Consider the following 19,436-nt stretch of genomic DNA (forward strand, 5'->3'; position numbering starts at 1 on the left):
CCGCCAAAGGTGGGCAGGGTCCCCAGCAGAAGAGTGGGGGGGGACAGGGGTAACCAGAGGGAGTTCCCAAGAAGGCCCCAAAGTAATCCCCAAGGGGACCAAGGGAAAGGTTCTCAGCCTCCCCCACCCCAGAAACCGACCGGGGCCCGACAGGTCCACCTGTTCAAAAGGGGCCCATAAAATGTTACAAGTGTGGTAACATGGGTCATTTTGCCTCTGATTTAAAGTGTCCTTTGTTTGGTAAACCAGCACTCACTGATGCTCCACCCCGGCAGATGGCTAGTGTAGCCTTGGGGAAGGAGATGGCAGTCCAAGGTGGGTGGGATCCCGCAGAGAAGTCCCTTGTCTCATAAGGAGACTGCGAGATGGTCCCCCAAACCCAGCTGCCTGATAACACTAAGAAATACAGGCAGTGTGTGACCATCAATGGCCATAGGGTGGAAGCTCTGAGAGATACAGGAGCCAGTGTGACAGCTGTCAAGTGTCACCTGGTGTCTCAAGAGCAGGTTGTCCCAGGAGCATTCTATCCAGTTGTTGCCGCTGACAACACAGAGAGTCACTGCAAGGTGGCTCAGGTTCTCTCTGAGTGGGGGGGGGGTGTCTCTGGTACTCTTCAGGTAGCTGTGAGGCCCGCCATGCCTGTAGACTGTCTGTTAGGGAACGACTTGGAGAGCTCACCTTGGGCTAAGGTGGAGTGGAGTGCTCACCTGGAGATGTTGGGTATGCCGGATTGGGCGTGTGTCACCACACGGTCCATGGCAGCAAGTAGAGGTGCTCAAGAGGTCCTGGAGCCTGAGAGGGAGGCCCAGGGACCAGCCTTAGAGAGAAGAGGCAGGGGGCGCGGGAAACCGGCCCCTGAAGTTCCCACGGTCCAGGAGGAAGCAGACCTTGCGGGGGATGCCCTGGAGCCAACAGGAGAACAGATAGCTGAACTGGGGGACCAGCCTGAGCTGACCCATTGGCAGCAAGAAGGAGGCCCCTCCAGGGAGGACTTTTGTAAGGCACAGAAAGAATGCCCTTCTCTCGTGGGTCTGCGGCAGCAGGTTGCAGACCAGGCCGCAGGTGATCAGTCTGGGTCACATTTCATTTACTGGGAGAACGACCTCCTATATACAGAGCCTAAGGTTGCTGAGCCTGGGTCAGCCCGTGTGCTGGTGGTACCCCAGGACTTCAGAGCCTTCCTACTGGGGCTGGCTCACGATGTGCCATTGGCAGGACATTTGGGGCAGGACAAGACCTTTGAAAGGCTTGTCACCCACTTTTATTGCCCTCAAATGCGCAGGAGTTCAGACACTCACTGCAGGACCTGTCAGACTTGCCAGGCAAGTGGAAAGAGTGGGAGGAAGCAGAAGGCTCCTCTCCAGCCATTCCCTGTGGTCAGTACCCCATCCCAGCGAGTGGGGATTGACATTGAGGGGCCACTGGACCCCAGGACAGCCATGGGCAACAGATTTATCCTGGTCCTGGTGGACCATGCCACCCGGTACCCAGAAGCCAACCCTCTGAGGACAGTGACGGCCCCTGTGGTGGGACGTGCACTGATGGGAATTTTCTACAGAGTGGGATTCCCTCTAGAGGTGGTGTCTGACCGAGGTACCAATTTCATATCCAAGTATATGAAATCCCTTTGGCAAGAGTGTGGTGTAACCTACAAGTTCACCACACCTTACCACCCCCAAGGAAATGGGTTGGTTGATAGATTCAACTGTACCATCAAAGGCATGATAATGGGTCTGGAAGAACCCATGAGGCGTAAGTGGGACATCCTCTTACCATTCCTTCTCTTTGCGTACCGTGAGGTACCACAGAAGTCTCTAGGGTTCAGCCCCTTTGAGCTCCTGTATGGCCACCCAGTGAGATGACCTCTAAGTCTGGTCAAGGAAGGCTGGGAGCAATCTCCCAGGAAACCTCCCCAGAATGTATATAGCTACATGCTGGCCTTCAGGAATCAGACTAGGCGATTCAGGCAACTTGCTGAGGCAAATCTGGAAGCCAGCCAAGAGGAGATGAAGCGGTGGTACGACCAGAATGCCACTCTGGTAGAGCTTCGGCCTGGACAAAAGGTGTGGGTCTTGGCCCCCGTGGAGCCTTGTGCACTCCAGGATAAGTGGACCGGTCCCTTTGAGGTTGTGGAGCGCAAGAGTCCTGTTACCTATTTGGTGGACTTGCGGTCTCCCAGGAACCCCTGGAGGGTCCTACATGTCAACCGCCTGAAGCCCCACATGGAGAGGTCCCAAGTAGGCATGCTCTTGGCAACAGATGCTGGGATGGAAGAGGAGACCGAGCCTCTTCCTGACCCCCTGTCAGCCCAGGATGGATGGATCAGTGGATGGTGTCATCCTCTCTTCCACCCTAACCCCTGAGCAACAGAATGATTGTCGCCAGCTGCTGGGACAATTGTCTGATCTGTTTTCCCTGGTTCCCGGTGTCACTGATTGGTGCATCCATGATGTGGACACTGGGGATAGTACACCTGTGAGGCACAAGGCCTACAGGGTGACTGACAGGGTGAGAGCATGCATCAAGGAGGAGGTCTCTAAGATGTTTGCACTCGGGGTAATTGAGTCCTCCAGCAGTCCTTGGGCCAGCCCAGTGGTCTTGGTCCCAAAGGCTGCAGCGCCGGGAGCCAAACCAGAACTCTGGTTCTGTGTGGACTACAGAGGACTCAATTCAGTCACCAGGACTGACGCACACCCCATCCCCAGAGCTGATGAGCTCATAGAACGGCTAGGGGCTGCCAACTACCTCAGCACGTTTGATTTAACGTTTGGGTACTGGCAGATCGCCTTGACCGATGGGGCCAAAGAGAGGTCAGCATTTTCCACCCCAGATGGGCACTACCAGTTCCGGGTTATGCCCATTGGGATGAAGAATGCCCCTGCCACCTTCCAGAGGTTGGTCAACCAGGTGTTGGCTGGACTGGATTCGTTCAGTGCTGCCTACCTGGATGACATCGCAGTGTTCAGCTCCACGTGGGAAGAACACCTGCGCGACCTCTGAGAAGTGTTGATGGCGCTGCGGAGGGCAGGCCTCACAATCAAGGCGAGTAAGTGCCAGATCGGAAAGTAACTAATCACAACGATGAGGGTTTACTACTCAGTGTGCACCAGTGAGTATAAAAAATTCAAACAATCCAAATTAATAAATTCTTCCACTCAACTTCCAGTGGCCCACCGTCAAAGTCACTAATGTATACAAGATAAACTGACAATAGAAGGAGCGGAATATAATAACAATTTAAACAATTAAATATTGCAATCCAAAAGATGCAGTCCAAAGCGATCTTCTTCCAATATGATTCTTTCATTTTTTAAGAATTTTCAAATGAATTACTCCAACAAAATATTATCGTGATTAGTACATGTCCAACAAGTTGATTGTAACAACCACAGCCTTCATTCTTTCAAGAATTTTCATAAAAGATCTTTCTCCTATACATTCACAATTTGTGCATATCCAAAAAGTTGATTATATACTCTAAGCAACCACAGCCATGTTCTAAGCAACCACAGCCAACGCGTTTCTTCCCATTTGGGACATCATCAGGGCTGTAAAAATAGAAAAAGAAAATAATATCACTTATAAAGTACATTATGTATATCTTCATCACAATGTCACATAAACAAAAAATATATATATACCAATTTGGCTTCAAAATCCTACCTATTTAACAGATCGTATTGACATTATTCACAAAATCATATATACTCAAAAATCTATTCATAGTTCCAATATTTTGAGAATTACCCATGACCATTCATGCCATGAGTATGTTAAAATTCATTAGGCTTTATATGCCCAATAACCTCTTCTTGGTTCCAATGCTATGAGAATTATCATGAGACAGCCAGATGTACATTTTTAGTGATTAATACTTATTCCCGCATTCTATATTATTATAATAAAAACAGATCAGCTCTTCAAGTTAAGTACTTACTAAATTGAAGAAACATCCCATATTAAATATCCTTGCCTACAATCATATAAATAAAATGCAACATACCTCCTAATTATTCCAAAAGTCACTGTTAATAATGTTCATTACAAGATGATGAAGTTCATTTAATACGAGTATTCTCCAAACATAAGTCACTCCTTCTTCCCAAGAAAATATATATTTATATGTAATTTTCTGCATGAGAAACATAGCGTCTGATTGTTAACTGAACCATGTTTCAATTTCCTTACCAAGTCCATTGACATTCCATACAATGAATTCGCCTCCTATCATAATATTCCTCACCTAAATTATGGTCTGTGCATTTTTTTCTTCTCTCCTTTTCCTTCTTATTCCTTAGAGCCTTCACATAAAATCATCCATGATAAGGCCAATTCCTCAATCACAGTCTATAAGTATAATAAAAGAGGGCATCCTCATTACTATTATTAAAAAAACATCAAATGACATTATACCCATTTACGCTAGACATTTCCTCTAGAGAACATACCTTACTGCCTGCTCTATTTCTTTCCCAATGGTCACGTCGTAACTCCAGCCGGTCCGATAAATCCGTTCTGGTGGAAGTATTTCCGCCAATACGCTATTTGAGGCTGCTACGCAAAAACGCTTAATGTGTAGGGGATACCAAAAGAGGAATTTGAAGAAGGCCAAGGACAGAATAATGAAGGTAGAGAGAGCCAATACTTTGTCACAAAAAGAAAAAAATCGATCAGTGCAGAGAATTGCATTTATGACTACGTATTGTTCACAACAAAACAAAATATTTAAGGCTCTGGGAAAGAATTGGAGTCTTTTGAAAGGAGTTCCGGCATTAACTAATGTGATTGGAGATAAACCCGGGGTGGTTTTCAAACGTAGCCCTACTATGAGGGAAATGGTTACCAGAAATTATATAGAACCTATAAAAAGTGTGGATTTGAATTGGTTGCCATCTGCGCCAAATGGCTTCTATGTTTGTGGATCATTTTATGTTTGTGGCTTAGGCATTAACAAAATCAAAGAATTCAGGTACAATACCAGGAAATGTTATTGTATCAGGGAATTTATTAATTGTAATAGGGCAGGGGTTATTTATATTATAATCTGTGCATGTGAAAAGATCTACATAGGAAGTACTAAACGCAGTTTGAAGTTAAGAATTCAGGAACACAAACGTTCCATAGGGAATCATGACACCAGATCCCCACTCTTTCAACATATTAGGGAAGCACATCCGAGGGAAAGTGAAGTTAGGTTTCATGGAATACAAAAGGTTATCCCAGGATGTAGAGGAGGTAATTGGGAACTAAAGATTAGACAAGAAGAAGCACGATGGATCAGTCGTTGCAGATCAGTGGAACTCGGACTCAACAGTGATACTGAGCTCCATTAGTTTTTGGAATGACATAAGTTGGATAGCACAAAAACACAGTGCCAATTATACTGATCAGGGTTAGACTGCACAGTTGGTTTTATACTGTGGTTAATTTAGAACATTGATGATAATGATATAACAGGTTATGTTGGTTGAGGTGGGCATACATGTTTTAATCATGAGGTTCCAATGCAAATTGAGATTATCATAGGACGTACTAACTATTAGGACATAGTGCCTGAATTTAGTCACTATAGGGCGGGGCACATTAATTTGGCATTCCGTTTTCGAAGTGGGACAAAACCGCAATTACTGCTTTATTGAGGTTAGTGCGATGTTGTATTGGTAATATAAGAACATTAGATTATAATAATTCAACTGGAAGACGAGTACAAATAGTGTTTGTTTATGGTTATCGGTGGCTGACTATAGATTGTCCAAATAGACTGTTGTATGATATTATATATGGAAGCGGAATTATATAGATTATTCATACTGAAGAAAGGAAGGGGGGAAAGAAAAAAAACAAGAAGACATGAAATAGTTCTATAGCTTCCTATTTTGAGTGACGCTTGATAAGGGTGATTCTATCTATATAATTCTTTTATTTAGGTAAATGCAGCATGTTACTAGTATTCTAAACTATAGAAATCGAACAGAGTAAACATGTGCGTAACATATAATTGCTAGTGATTGGTCGACCGGAGAAGCCTTGTAACTAGATTATGTGCTGACCGCCAAGACCATGACTTTGTTCTAATATATTCGGTGCTTTTGATTGGTTGATTTGGGAATGGACTATAAGATAGCAAATAGGCGGAAATATGTGTGATAGATAATTGTATTGCTTCCTAATTTTTAGTGACGCACTAAAAGGGAAATTATTTGTATTCAGGAAAATACGGTATGTTTCTAGCATTTCAAATTTTAAAAATAGAGTAGCGGACCACAGAGGAAACATGTGTGTGATACATAATTGCTTGTGATTGGTCGATCGGAGAAGCCTTCTAATTGGATTGGGTGCTAACCTCCATGACCGTGACGGTGTTCTGAAATACTCGGCGCTTTGGATTGGTTGATTTGGTATTAAGATACTTCCGGTTCTTACGTAAAATAAGGACGGATTTGTCAGTCATTTGATAGGTTTAAAATTATGCGGACCAGAGGGGAAACAATTCAGGGAACATGCGGATTGGTTGGCTTCTTAACGTGAGCTATTTTTGGTGAGTAGCAGCCTTAAATAGCGTATTGGCGGAAATACTTGCACCAGAACGGATTTATCGGACCGGCTGGAGTTACGACGTGACCATTGGGAAAGAAATAGAGCAGGCAGTAAGGTATGTTCTCTAGAGGAAATGCCTAGCGTAAATGGGTATAATGTCATTTGATGTTTTTTTTAATAATAGTAATGAGGATGCCCTCTTTTATTATACTTATAGACTGTGCTTGAGGAATTGGCCTTATCATGGATGATTTTATGTGAAGGCTCTAAGGAATAAGAAGGAAAAGGAGAGAAGAAAAAAATGCACAGACCATAATTTAGGTGAGGAATATTATAATAGGAGGCAAATTCATTGTATTGAATGTCAATGGACTTGGTAAGGAAATTGAAACATGGTTCAGTTAACAATCAGACGCTATGTTTCTCATGCAGAAAATTACATATAAATATATATTTTCTTGGGAAGAAGGAGTGACTTATGTTTGGAGAATACTCGTATTAAATGAACTTCATCATCTTGTAATGAACATTATTAACAGTGACTTTTGGAATAATTAGGAGATATGTTGCATTTTATTTATATGATTGTAGGCAAGGATATTTAATATGGGATGTTTCTTCAATTTAGTAAGTACTTAACTAGAAGAGCTGATCTGTTTTTGTTATAATAATATAGAATGCGGGAATAAGTATTAATCACTAAAAATGTACATCTGGCTGTCTCATGATAATTCTCATAGCATTGGAACCAAGAAGAGGTTATTGGGCATATAAAGCCTAATGAATTTTAACATACTCATGGCATGAATGGTCATGGGTAATTCTCAAAATATTGAACTATGAATAGATTTTTGAGTATATATGATTTTTTGAATTATGTTAATATGATCTTGTTTTTTGGGTAAATCTTTCATACTTAATATTGTTAAATAGGTAGGATTTTGAAGCCAAATTGGTATATATATATTTTTTGTTTATGTGACATTGTGATGAAGATATACATAATGTACTTTATAAGTGATATTATTTTCTTTTTCTATTTGTACAGCCCTGATGATGTCCCAAATGGGACGAAACGCGTTGGCTGTGGTTGCTTAGAATATGGCTGTGGTTGCTTAGAGTATATAATCATTTTTTGGATATGCACAATTTGTGAATGTATAGGGGAAAGATCTTTTATGAAAATTCTTGAAAGAATGAAGGCTGTGGTTGTTACAATCAACTTGTTGGACATGTACTAATCACGATAATAATTTGTTGGAGTAATTAATTTGAAAATTCTTAAAAAATAAAAGAATCCAATCGGAAGAAGATCGCTTTGGACTGCATCTTTTGGATTGCAATATTTAATTGTTTAAATTGTTATTATATTCTGCTTCTTCTATTGTCAGTTTATCAAGTGCCAGATCGGGCAGGGTTTCGTGGTGTACTTGGGGCACCATGTTGGGAGTGGCCAGGTGGCGCCCCTTCAACCCAAGATAGAAACCATCCTGAATTGGGAGTCGCCCAAAACCCAGACAGAGGTGAGAGCCTTCCTAGGTCTCACAGGGTACTACAGGAGGTTTGTCAAGGGGTATGGCAACATTGTTGCCCCCTTGACAGCGCTGACTTCTAGGAAGCAGCCCAGGAAAGTGATCTGGACTGACACCTGTCAGAAAGCTTTTGAGGCCCTGAAAACTGCTATGTGCACGGCGCCCGTGCTCTTGACTCCCAACTTCTCCAAAGAGTTTATCGTTCAGACAGATGCTTCAGAGCATGGTGTGGGGGCTGTTCTTTCACAGATTAACGAGGAGGGCCTAGATCAACCTGTAGCCTTCCTTAGCAGGAGGTTACTTCCACGGGAACAGAGATGGAGTGCTATTGAGCATGAGGCATTTGCTGTGGTCTGGGCGCTGAAGAAGCTAAGGCCCTACCTGTTTGGGTCTCACTTCCGGGTTCAGACAGACCACAGGCCCCTCAGATGGTTGATGCATATGAGGGGTAAGAACCCAAAGCTGTTGACGTGGTCCATTTCCCTACAGGGTATGGATTTCACGGTGGAACATCGCCCTGGTACAGATCACGCCAATGCTAGCGGTCTGTCCAGATTTTTCCGCCTTAGTTATGAGGAACTCCCTGGGGTAGGGTAGTTCTCCCCACATTTGAGCTGGAGGAGACACGTGTTAGACCTGGCACCTTGGCGTGAGTCTCCCTTCCACTATTTATCGCTGTGTCTCATGTGTTTTGCTGGTGTTAGCTGCTCAGAGCACTGTGCCACTGCCAACCAGTGCCACAGTGCAAGTGCTCCCTATATAAAATGTAAATGTTGGTTGGATTCCATGATTGGCCTATTTGGTTTACTGTCAGACCCCAGTAAAGTGCACCAGGAGTGCCCAGGGCTTGTAAATACAGATGCTGCTGGTGGGATTGCAGCACTGGTTGTGCCACCCACAGAAGCGGCCTGGTAAAATGTGTCTAGGGTCTGCCATTGCAGAACCTGCGTGCAGTCTGGTGCTGTCATGCTGACAGGGCAAGTGCCCCCTCTTGCCAGTCCCTAAACCTTCCCTTAACTTCATATTAGTCACCCCTATGTTAGGCCCAAGGACAGGGTGCATTGTAAGCATAAGGTAGGACATGCCCTGATGTGTGTGGCATGTCCTAATAGTGAATTGCAGCCATTTTCATTTTTCACTATTGTAAGGCTACCTGTTCTCCATAGGCCATAATGGGCTGTTAGAATTGTTACATCCTATGATCCTAACAGACCCAGGGAACATGGTAGAAAATTGAGTTTAGTATCCCTGAACTCAGAATAATAAAATACATCTTTTAGCAAAGTTTATTTTAATGTTCTGTGTTTGCAAATGCCACTTTTAGAAAGTTGGCATTTGCTTGCCTAACCATTTCAGCCCGCCTCTGCGCTGATGTGTATCTGGTTTGTGTGAGTGACAGGGCTGGGGAATTCCAAGAGACAGTCTGGGCAGCCAGGTGGTGAATAGGAAGATTACACCAGGATGGGCGGGAGGAGTGCACCTGGACTTTGAATAGGGCTGTGCTCTGCCACCACAATGCTGGCCCCACCTCCTGTGGAGCGTCTGATGTCTCTGCCCTGCACACTGAAAGCAGAAGCCTGCATCATGTCAATGTCAACAAAGTGCTCAGAAACCGGACCGAACTAGGAAAGGGCCCCCCTGGCCTGCAAGAACAAAAGAAATGTAGTATAAGTATAGGAGCCCTGCTCCTAAGAAATCAGATACTGTACAAGACGAACCTCTGCCTGAGGGGAAGGAACCGGGAAAGCTGTAGGAGGAGTACTGTCCCTGACCTGGGGGATTGGCCTGCAGTGGTTGCCTTGCTGCTGAAGGAGAGGAGAAAGATTGCTGACAAACTTTATTTCCACTTGTGCTGGCTAAGATCTCCAAGGGCTTGTGACTGAGCTTGCCCGCTGAACGAAGTCCCAGGACCAGTGGACTTCACCCCCCCCCCCCTTTAGAACCGCTGCCGACAACTGCCGTTCTCCCCTGGAAGCTGACGCCGAGAGAAGTGTGCGCCTCCTAGATCGGCGCGTACACTGGCAGGGCTGTGCCCAGCTGTCCGGCCCAAACAACGCGACTAAGGCCCCCCTACGAGCCGTAGCTCGCAACGTGAAGGAAAGACTTTGTGACGCACTTTTATATGGCTATAATATGTGATGTGTGCTGGAAAATTAGCAGGAGATTCAATGTAGATAACTGAAGTATAACCTCAATGATACACAGTCATCACCGAACTAACCTGATTTGCTCATTGGCATGCTTTATTTTTAATCTCACTGCATTATTGTGTGTCTTCTTTTTTCTTTTGAAGACTCAATAAAGATATTTACAATTAAATAAACATTGAGACAAAGGTGGATGCCTCACAGACACCCCAAAAACACGTTTGTTTGATAAAAGCAACCACCATGAATATGTTGAAGTAGGTTGCAGACCCACAGAGATGTGTGTATGGACGAACTCATGAGAAACACAACCATTCTGCACTGATCACTTGAACATGACACACATGGTTGGTATTTTCTAAAGCTACGGAGAAAAAAGACCACAAAAAAGATGTTAAGACTTTCTCAGATGTTTAATTCTTTTCAAGCAATTCTCATTTGCACCTCAATGGAAAAAGTGGAAAGACTATTCAAGTAAGGTATATATTAGGAATGAGACGAAGGCTGGTGTGAAGGCATTGAATTAAACTGAAGAGACAGGCTGCAAAGGATGCATACATATCAGTGACCACAATTGTATAGTTTTAGAAGACATTGGTTAACAGGGTTAGAGCAAAGTCTATTACAAATCCCTGGGCCAGACCTGGAGCCTTTATGATAAAAGTACTAACAGAATGTGTAACTTACCAAAAACAAGCATTGACCGCACGGCCGTAAAAGTAACGCCGCGCGGCCGTGAAAGCAAAAGTCATCGCGATCGTGATGAAAGCGAAAGTGATCGCGATGACGCGCTCTGTGCTAAGCACGTGAGGGATGCACGCGCAGAATTGGAGAGGCGGAGCGAGGCGCCCGCACTTGTGCGTGTAACAGCAGCTGGTGTTTGGAAAAAGCTTGTGGGTAGCCCTTCGAAAACCCGCATACTAAATGTCTCGCCAGGGCAGCGCATGCGCTGGCTCAGGCGAGACCTAAAAACGGTCTTGAGAAAATAAAATAAGAAACGGTCTCGCAACTTTCCCCCTCAGTAGGGTCTCCATGGTCCTGCTAATCCAAAAATATGTCTTCTACAGAGATGACCATAAAAAAAATTTTGTTTAAAACTTTTTTTTTATGTAACAAAAGAGCAGTCAATTAGTAGAATGCCCCTGAAAAAAATGTGAGAAACAAACTTTCTTTTTTAGCTGCCTTTTTTTTTAGATTAAATAGAGCTAGATGGATTAGGAAATTGGCAATATTATTCTTGCCCCTCCAACCCTGGCCTAAAGCACACTTTTGTCAAGTTTTTTTTGCAAATTCCAAAGCAGCTTCATGTAAATAGGAAAGATTTCAAGAGGCCAGCCAGGAGACCTTCCCTGCTGGCAAAGGAATACTTTCAGTCCAACTGTCCAATTTGCACACAATAAATATGTGGGCAGAGAATGAGAGCTGGAGACCATTGAAGTGGCAGCATTGCTAATGCATTACACAGTCCATGCATCTGGCAAGGGGAAACTCGCTTTTCCTTTTCCAAGATGATACGTGTAGGCTGAAATCGCTGATGCTAATTCAGCAGTGCCTAGTTAAAATAGGACTCCAGGGTGCCCCGGCGACGGATGTCACAGGTCCAGCAATGGAAGCCTCCTCCCAGTGAATTAGCATGACGGATATTCACTTTGATGGTGGATATACCTGTGCAAAATAAAACGGAAAAAGTGTGAGTGTTTGTGGACATTTACTGTACAGATATTCTAAAAGCTGTCTATTTCTATCACATGTAGCATGTACGGGTGTGCAAAATTCGTGTAATTACGTGAAATTTAGACACAGTCACATGTGATTACGCAAAATGGAGTCTGTCATCCAGTGCCATATTTCATCACAAAATACACTCTCGCATCAATTATTGAAGACGCTTTTTGCAGTTTAAAAATAGCCTGAAAAAGTGACACAAGCAAACTTTTCCGAGCTTGCCATTCATGTTATTCCTGCATGCTAGGGGTACATTTTTGCCACGAACTGTGCATAAATAGGCAATGTGGCATAATTTCGGGAACTCAAAATTCCAGAAATTATGCTAATTGTGGCAGAATAAATGAAATTTCAACTAGGCCTAGTACCAAGCACTTTGCATGATTCTAGTAGGTATCATGAAATATTTGTGAAATGTACAAATTGCATTATTTAACAGAATACCTTCTAAACAAGCAACATTCTGGAATGCCGAATGTTGGTGATTAGTACTGATGCACAACTGAGTAAAATGGTATTTTTTTCTACAATACTGGAAGCCCCCTTTAAAGAGTGACTGTTGCAGGTCACTGTTTCCCTGGTAATTTTTAGGGGTGGGCGAAACGGCAAAAATCGCCGTGAACATGCGAAATTTCGCGTGGTCGCGGAGATTTTGAGCTGATTAATGCGTTACTAAATTTGAGCTTCAACTCGGGCACCTGCTTTATTTATATCTGTAAGTGCTTCCTGTTGAGGTTTAATTTTTGTGACAGGAGCATCGTGCCAGAATGAATCCTTCCTTGCATGTTTATCCAAGAAGATGCCACCATTTTGTGCAATACCTCTACTCAACTGGAGTACTTTCTACTGGCTAATCAGTAAGTGCTACCTCGTTGGGTAAATGCATAGTCCGTTTCCTACACTACAGCTGCGTAAAGGGCCAGAAGAGTTGTCTCCAGTGTCCATGTGTGCCTGTAACTTTGCCACCGCGCCGATGGGCGCCAGGGTCCCTTGAGTGAGTTGTCAATCATAGTGGGGAAAGGGCGGGAAGACGTTGCACACCGCTAGTGTGTGTGGGGCCAAACTGGAGGGGCTTCTAGGCCAGTTCACATGCCTCTTTTTTATAAAGGATCAGAGCAGAGTCTCTGAGGCAGACAAGGAGAAGGAACCGCCTTGTCACAGGAAGTACACGAGGATTCCGCTCAAGTAAATCAAGGATGCAAAGACCACCGGCAAGTATTACAGCTAACATTTCAGGGTGAAAATGGGGAGAACTGACATCTGCTTAACCATGCTCACAAATTCTACACAAGGATTGCGCTCGAGAAAATGAAGGATGCAAACACCACCGTCAAGGATTACAGCTAACATTTCAGAGTGGAAATGGGGAGAACTGACACCTGTTTAGCCACCACCACGCTCACAAATTTTTTGGCAGATTAATGCGTTCCAGAATTTGAGCTTCAACTCGGGTACCTGCTTTATTTATATCTGTAAGTGCTTCCTGCTGAGGTTTAGTGACAGGAGCATTGTGCCAGAATGAATCCTGCCCTGCATATTTCCGTTCTGCCGCAGATCCCGGAAGTTTTGACATTTTCGATCTCCGCGCGGAACACGAAAATGCTGAAATTTTGCAAGTTCCGCAAGCGGAACGGTATTTGTCACCCACCCTTAGTAATTTTGGAAATACCCTCACACTAGACAGTGGGCTATTCTCATACCACTGACTCATTCCTACCCTGGAAACAGTCATGGATTTACTCCTGCCACGGTGGAAAAAGTGATGCAGTACTCCCATAATTGGTGGGCTAGTAGGTAAAATGTTTAATTTTGCCTATGAAGTGAAAAAAGGAAAACAGAAATGCAGCAACGCACAAAAGCAAGGTGACGCTCCTTTGCCCTTAGAAGGAAAAGGACGGTCGTTCTTTTACCCAGAGCGGTACACAGCCAAAGATTTCCTCACAGGAGAGTACAATGGAGATGGAAAGCTGCAGTTGCACTATACTACTAACAGATGTCCTCAGAGAATATGGAGGACCGAAATTGTACAACAGGGAAGACAGGTATGCTCTCGTAAAATTATAATGTATTTGGGGGAGAAAACTCGAGCTAAACTAAACAGCCTCTTAAAAAAGACTAATGCCTAGAGAGGGCAGAAGGAGGAGTATAATTCAGAGGATGGTAACACTTTCCAGAGTGAACACTGTTAGAACTTGGGTTACTGGTTGACTGGGGTATCAGCCCTGGTCAAGCAGGAACCACAATCCTAGTCACGGTTAGGGTGCAGCCAAACCCTAAATTAACTTGTGCACACCCTCTGGCAGCTTGGCATAGAACAGTCAGGCATAACTTAGAGGCAATGTGTAAAGTAGTTACACTATAAACAGTAAAACAGTGAAAACATCACACAAAAAGGATCCCACACCAGGTTAGAAAAATAGAACTGAGTTTAATAAATAAAGCATGACCAAAACAACAAAAATCCAATGAGTAGAAGTGGAATTATTAAACTTCAAGGTTTATAGTGAGAAACTGCACCAAAAGCAGAAAGCGCTATATGGGATATCTGGTCATGCTGGAATGGGACAAAGTCAGATGTTTAGGCCGGGGCGCGATAAAGCGCAGGCCGTCAATAGGACCCAGTTGACCACAATATTTCATTAATAACTATACACAGGAATAGCAGTATTAGACCGAAAAGAAAAGAAAGTGGGTCTTCTTGCACTCTTCAGATATAGGCCTTGGAAGCTGAATTATGCAGTCTCTGTATCTATCTTGTGTAAATGGTTCGCCAAATATCCAACAATTCTACTTATCCTTTAGTACCCATATATATTCCAGCTTCCTTTTGACGAGGTTCCGTCTCTGCACATTGCACTTCCTTGTGGCTTTTCCCAATCAGGTGAGCTGGTGTGAGACTGACTCCCTGTCCTTGTGATAACTTAGCCGAACAAAGCACAATGCACCTTATGCTGTTTTGCACTATTTATAAAGATATATATATAGGGCTCGTTTTATTAAGCCAATCCTGAGGCAAATTGCCCCTTGTTCATATCAGGAAGGTTTGAACTATTTACGTTCTTTGTCCAATACCGTCACATGTTGCGCTGTGCTAAATTTTACTAGAACTGTTTTGCGAATCAAGAAAAGATATGAAATGTGATAAGCAAACTGGGAAATAGGGACTTATGCAATTTTTATTAACTATTTATTATTACACCCTTGGATTGTTGGAAGAAAATGGTAGCTTATGGAAAACCCTGTGATGAAATTTTATATGTTGTTTTGGACATCTTTAGTGTGTGTAAAATGTAATATGGATTAACTTTAAGTACGGTTTTATTATTGTAACTATGTACTTTTATGATTCACAAGAATCTAATAAAGTTATTCAAATGGAGACCATATTTGTATCATACGAAACAAAAGCATGAGTGTGCGCTGACAAAGTTGACATCTTGAGAAAATGCACACAGCAGAACCTTTTTTCACAGCCTCAGAAAAGTGCTGGAAAGCCGAAGCATCAATATGCAGCCAAGAGATGTTCTTGGAGGAGAGTGCTATGGAGGTGAGAAAGCTTGTTGCACTGTACTTCAAACAGTTGTCCTCAAAGAAGACCACAAGAATGCTTGAAAGCAGAAATTCCAACAGAGGTCCTCATATAAGAGTGCAACAGAAATGGAAAACGTGTTTCAATCTACTACCAACAGTGGTCCTCACAGAAGAGTACAATGGAGATGGAGTGTAATTGAAATGGAAAGCTGCAGTTGCACTATATTATCTCAGAGGGCCTCACAGAAGAGTGCAATGAAGATTGAAAGGTGGGTTTGCACTATAGTACCAATAGAGGTCCTCACAAAAGAGTGCAATCGAGATGGAAAGCATGTTTCATTATTCTATCAAAACAAGTCCTCTAAGCCGAGTAAAATGGTATCATAGCACTTCCTGGGTGTATACTTACATTTTAGAAGACTGGTTTATGCAAAAGGCACACAATGTTGACATCTTGAGAAAATACATAGGGGCAGATTTAAAAGCCCTGTGCACCACTTTTGCGCCGCCGTTGCGTCACTTTTGTGATGCAGCGGCGGCGCAAAGCTAGCGGCATGCCGTGGCAGATTTACAACGTGACGCATCTAGGGAGATGCGTCACGTTGTAAAGCCTTGCGCCACATTAAACCTGCGTCAGGTTTAATGTATGCAGGGTGGGCGTTACATCGGAAAAAGCCTCGGAAAAGTGACGCAGTGAAATCTACGAGATTTCACGCAGTCACTTTTCCGACGCTGGTGCGTCAAATCCTTACGCCTGCATCAGGCAGGCGTAAGGCGTGACGCACCATGTTAGGGATCGGGCAGGTTGGAACAGTGCTGGAGTTGCGTTGCACTTGCGACACAACTTCAGCACTACGCCAACCTTACGCAGGCAGATGCGTCACGCATCTGCTTGTCCTTGCGCCACGATGCACCGCATTGTAAATGCCGCGAATCTGCAGTTGCGCAAGGGCAAACTTGCGTGATGCATCTTCCCTGGCGCATCCCTGTTGATTTGCAGGGATGCGCCAGGGAACGTAAATCTGCCCCATAGAACACTACTTTACACCAAGGCTCATGTTTTCCTCAAACAATTGCAATAAAGGGAATATTAGCTTTCTGGAAGCTCACATTTGCCATGCACCGACTTCCACTGTTAAACTTTTCCTTACTTTTTAGGAATTAGGATGTGCACTCAAATACGTACTGCCAGCTGCACAACTATTCAGGGATCCCTCTACTATTCTGGTATTTGTGCACACAATGAACACATGTAACTGCAAAACCAGAGTATCGGAAAGAAGCTCTAAGCTGCTGCAGTAACTCAAGTCGTTACTAACGGTCCCTCTTAAGTCAGATACAATTGCTTGAAATGTCACTAGAAATTTGCATTTACACTCTTGCTACCCTAATGCCTTGTGCTCATTTATCTACAGGATAAATAAATAAACCAAAGTTGGTTGATATTGATGAGTCACATTGCAACTTACAATAAATGTTTTGCATGTTATGGAAATAGTTGATCACAACCTACTATACAAAGGTATTAGCAGTTGCTGGTAAGTACAAGTGACCAAAAAGACCTATTGTTGGGCAACTAGTTTTTGGGTGCCTGTATACATGTGCAAGAGCAAAATGCAGTCACTCAAATTAAAGGCACCCAAATGTTGAAGTTAGCTTATCCACTAATCTATACTTTATGCTGTGGTGGGAGGGAGCATTATTTGTGAAGCATTTGAATAGACAAATGGCAAGAAACTGTTGACTGAAAGTCTCTATATATGTATGCACTCTTAGGAAAACATGAGGTTGGCCAGACAGTGAAAGCTAGATCAAAAAAATAAAAGGGTCTTGGACAGAAAAAGGAAGAGTGACAATTAAGTACGGGTAAAGCCAAGCCCATTTAGGATCAGTGTGGGCAGTGCAGAAGGGGGGAAAAGCAGACTTGCTGAGCCTGGTGCCCTCCGCTGCTGTTGAATGCAATGTTTCCACATTATCCAACTTCTCATTAACAGGTCCTACTCTAATTTGAAATGTGGAGTATTACAGTGCATTCTGCAGGATTTCTAGTTATTCAACATTTAGGACTGATCTTTTCTTTGGATTATCAAATATTTCAATACTTAATCTTGATTAATTTCCAGTGAATTCTATGGATCTTTGTGTGTTGATTCTTTTCACTGATTTTTATTTAGCTAGAAATGTCAGCAGTACACACTACAGCTCACCATCTCCTGCAGATAATGTTGCTATTCATTAAGCACTGCAATTTCTTCTACAATTTGGATCTGAATAAATGTGCAGTTTCATGCTTCATGAACAACTCTTGGTCCCTATTCGATAATCCTTCTTGATACGTATTTCATTATCTTTCTTCGCGCCTCGTGAACTTGTTTTCAGTGAGGATTATTCTCTAACTCATGGGATATTTGAATCAATTTCCTTACATTGCCATGCACAGTTTTAGACGTTTGCCATCTAAATGTCCCTTTTCATTTAAAAAACGATTTGGATTTCTTGGTGTGTATACACAATATTCAAACTGTTGTTTGAACTTGATGTATTTTATTTTAGTGTTTTGTAGCAAAAGTCTGAATACTGTTATTGACTTGCTAGTACTAGGTTTTCGCCCAATTTTGTACTCTTACTCAGCTAGTGATCCAGATATATCCTGTCCGCTCCCTGGTTTATATGGTAAAGCAAAGGATCGCTCTTCCTGTAGTATAGTGGTCCAGTAGACTTTCTATAGTCCTGGCGAATAATTCTGAGCCCAGTGCTTTGTGCGATTGTGATTCTGTGCAAAGGCAGGTGCAAGTGCGAAAACAAAGATCAGGGTCACTAATTACCTAATTTTTCAAACATCTGATGGATCGAGTGCTCGTTGGCTTCCACCATCACACGCTTTTGATCAAGCATTAAGACGTTCATGGAGATCCATTTGGATGCCATCCAAAGTGGGTGATCTAAAACCAGAATAACAGAGATGCTGAAACGGACTCACAAAACAAATATTTGGATTTTACTTTTTAGAAGTAAGCAAAAAATACCATCAGGAATAAGGGGGGTTGGAGGAGTGACTATAGTCCAGCCAGCCTTCTTGAAGAGGTCAATCTAAAAAAAAAAAACAGAAAATATTAAGCTCGTTGACAACTTTAAATAATATTTAATGCTGCACTGGTCTTCAAATAATCTAAGGTGTAAAGCTGTACCTGGTGGCAAGGACGGTCTGGGTTGGAAAGCACTAGGCCAGGTCCAATGATGTTAAAGGTAGCATCAATGTGCATTGGGTTAGGATCCTTAAAAGAGATGATGTGAACTCTGTACTCTGGGGCAAGATGTCTTCGCATCCACTCAATGCCCTGATAATTTGTAACCTAGAAGAAAATTTATTTTTTGTTAGAATTCAAAAGTCCTGTTCAAGGTATTTTGATGAATACTCTAAATAGTGGAGATCAACTCTTTCAACAACTAATTTTTCTTTCTTTACCGCCTACTTAACCTTCGTCTACAGTGAGCTGGTGGCAGTGCCCAGTACCAAAAGCACTTTCAGTGACTCAGTGCAGAAACAGAAAAGCAAGGGAGACTGGCCTTGACACAGGTATGGTGTATTCTTCCAGACTAATTATCTGTGATCTATTACGCAAGAAGAGGGAAAAACTGGTCAGGACCCGGGTATGAAGCTCCACGTGGGAACTGAACATGACCCAGATGATTGTGTGTATCGAGTGGACCAGATAAACTTTGGAGCACCAGACAATGAGACGTTAGCACAATGGGGCTTTGGGGGGGTGGCCGACCAGCGGGGGGGTTTGGGCTGGAGGGCAGCCAGAGCCCTCTGGGCTAGCATTGGGCTGGCTGGGCTGGATTTGGGCTGCTTACGGTGCGGAAGCCGACCTTGACGCCAGGTAAGGTCTCGGTCAGCACGGATGCGGGGGGGAGGGGATGGGGGTGTTTGAATAAAGGAACATATGTGCTGGAAACAGGG

At 43.3% G+C, this 19,436-nt stretch overlaps 1 protein-coding gene across 1 annotated transcript in view; it reads right to left on the minus strand.

The window, feature by feature from the left end:
* Positions 1–10,610: 10,610 nt before the first annotated feature.
* Positions 10,611–19,436, minus strand: part of LOC146860394 (glycine amidinotransferase, mitochondrial-like) — a 184,894-nt gene continuing 176,068 nt past the window's right edge. Inside the window, exons 6-9 of the mRNA XM_085644260.1 lie at positions 18,661–18,825; positions 18,499–18,562; positions 18,298–18,414; positions 10,611–11,881 (exon numbers count right to left, since the gene is read on the minus strand). Coding sequence (XP_085500386.1) covers positions 11,769–11,881; positions 18,298–18,414; positions 18,499–18,562; positions 18,661–18,825 — 459 coding nt within the window. The 3' untranslated portion in view covers positions 10,611–11,768. The remainder of the gene's footprint in view (positions 11,882–18,297; positions 18,415–18,498; positions 18,563–18,660; positions 18,826–19,436) is intronic.

The sequence above is a fragment of the Triturus cristatus genome, chromosome 3_1, assembly GCF_964204655.1.
Source record: "Triturus cristatus chromosome 3_1, aTriCri1.1, whole genome shotgun sequence".
In the NCBI taxonomy this organism is placed as follows: domain Eukaryota; kingdom Metazoa; phylum Chordata; class Amphibia; order Caudata; family Salamandridae; genus Triturus; species Triturus cristatus.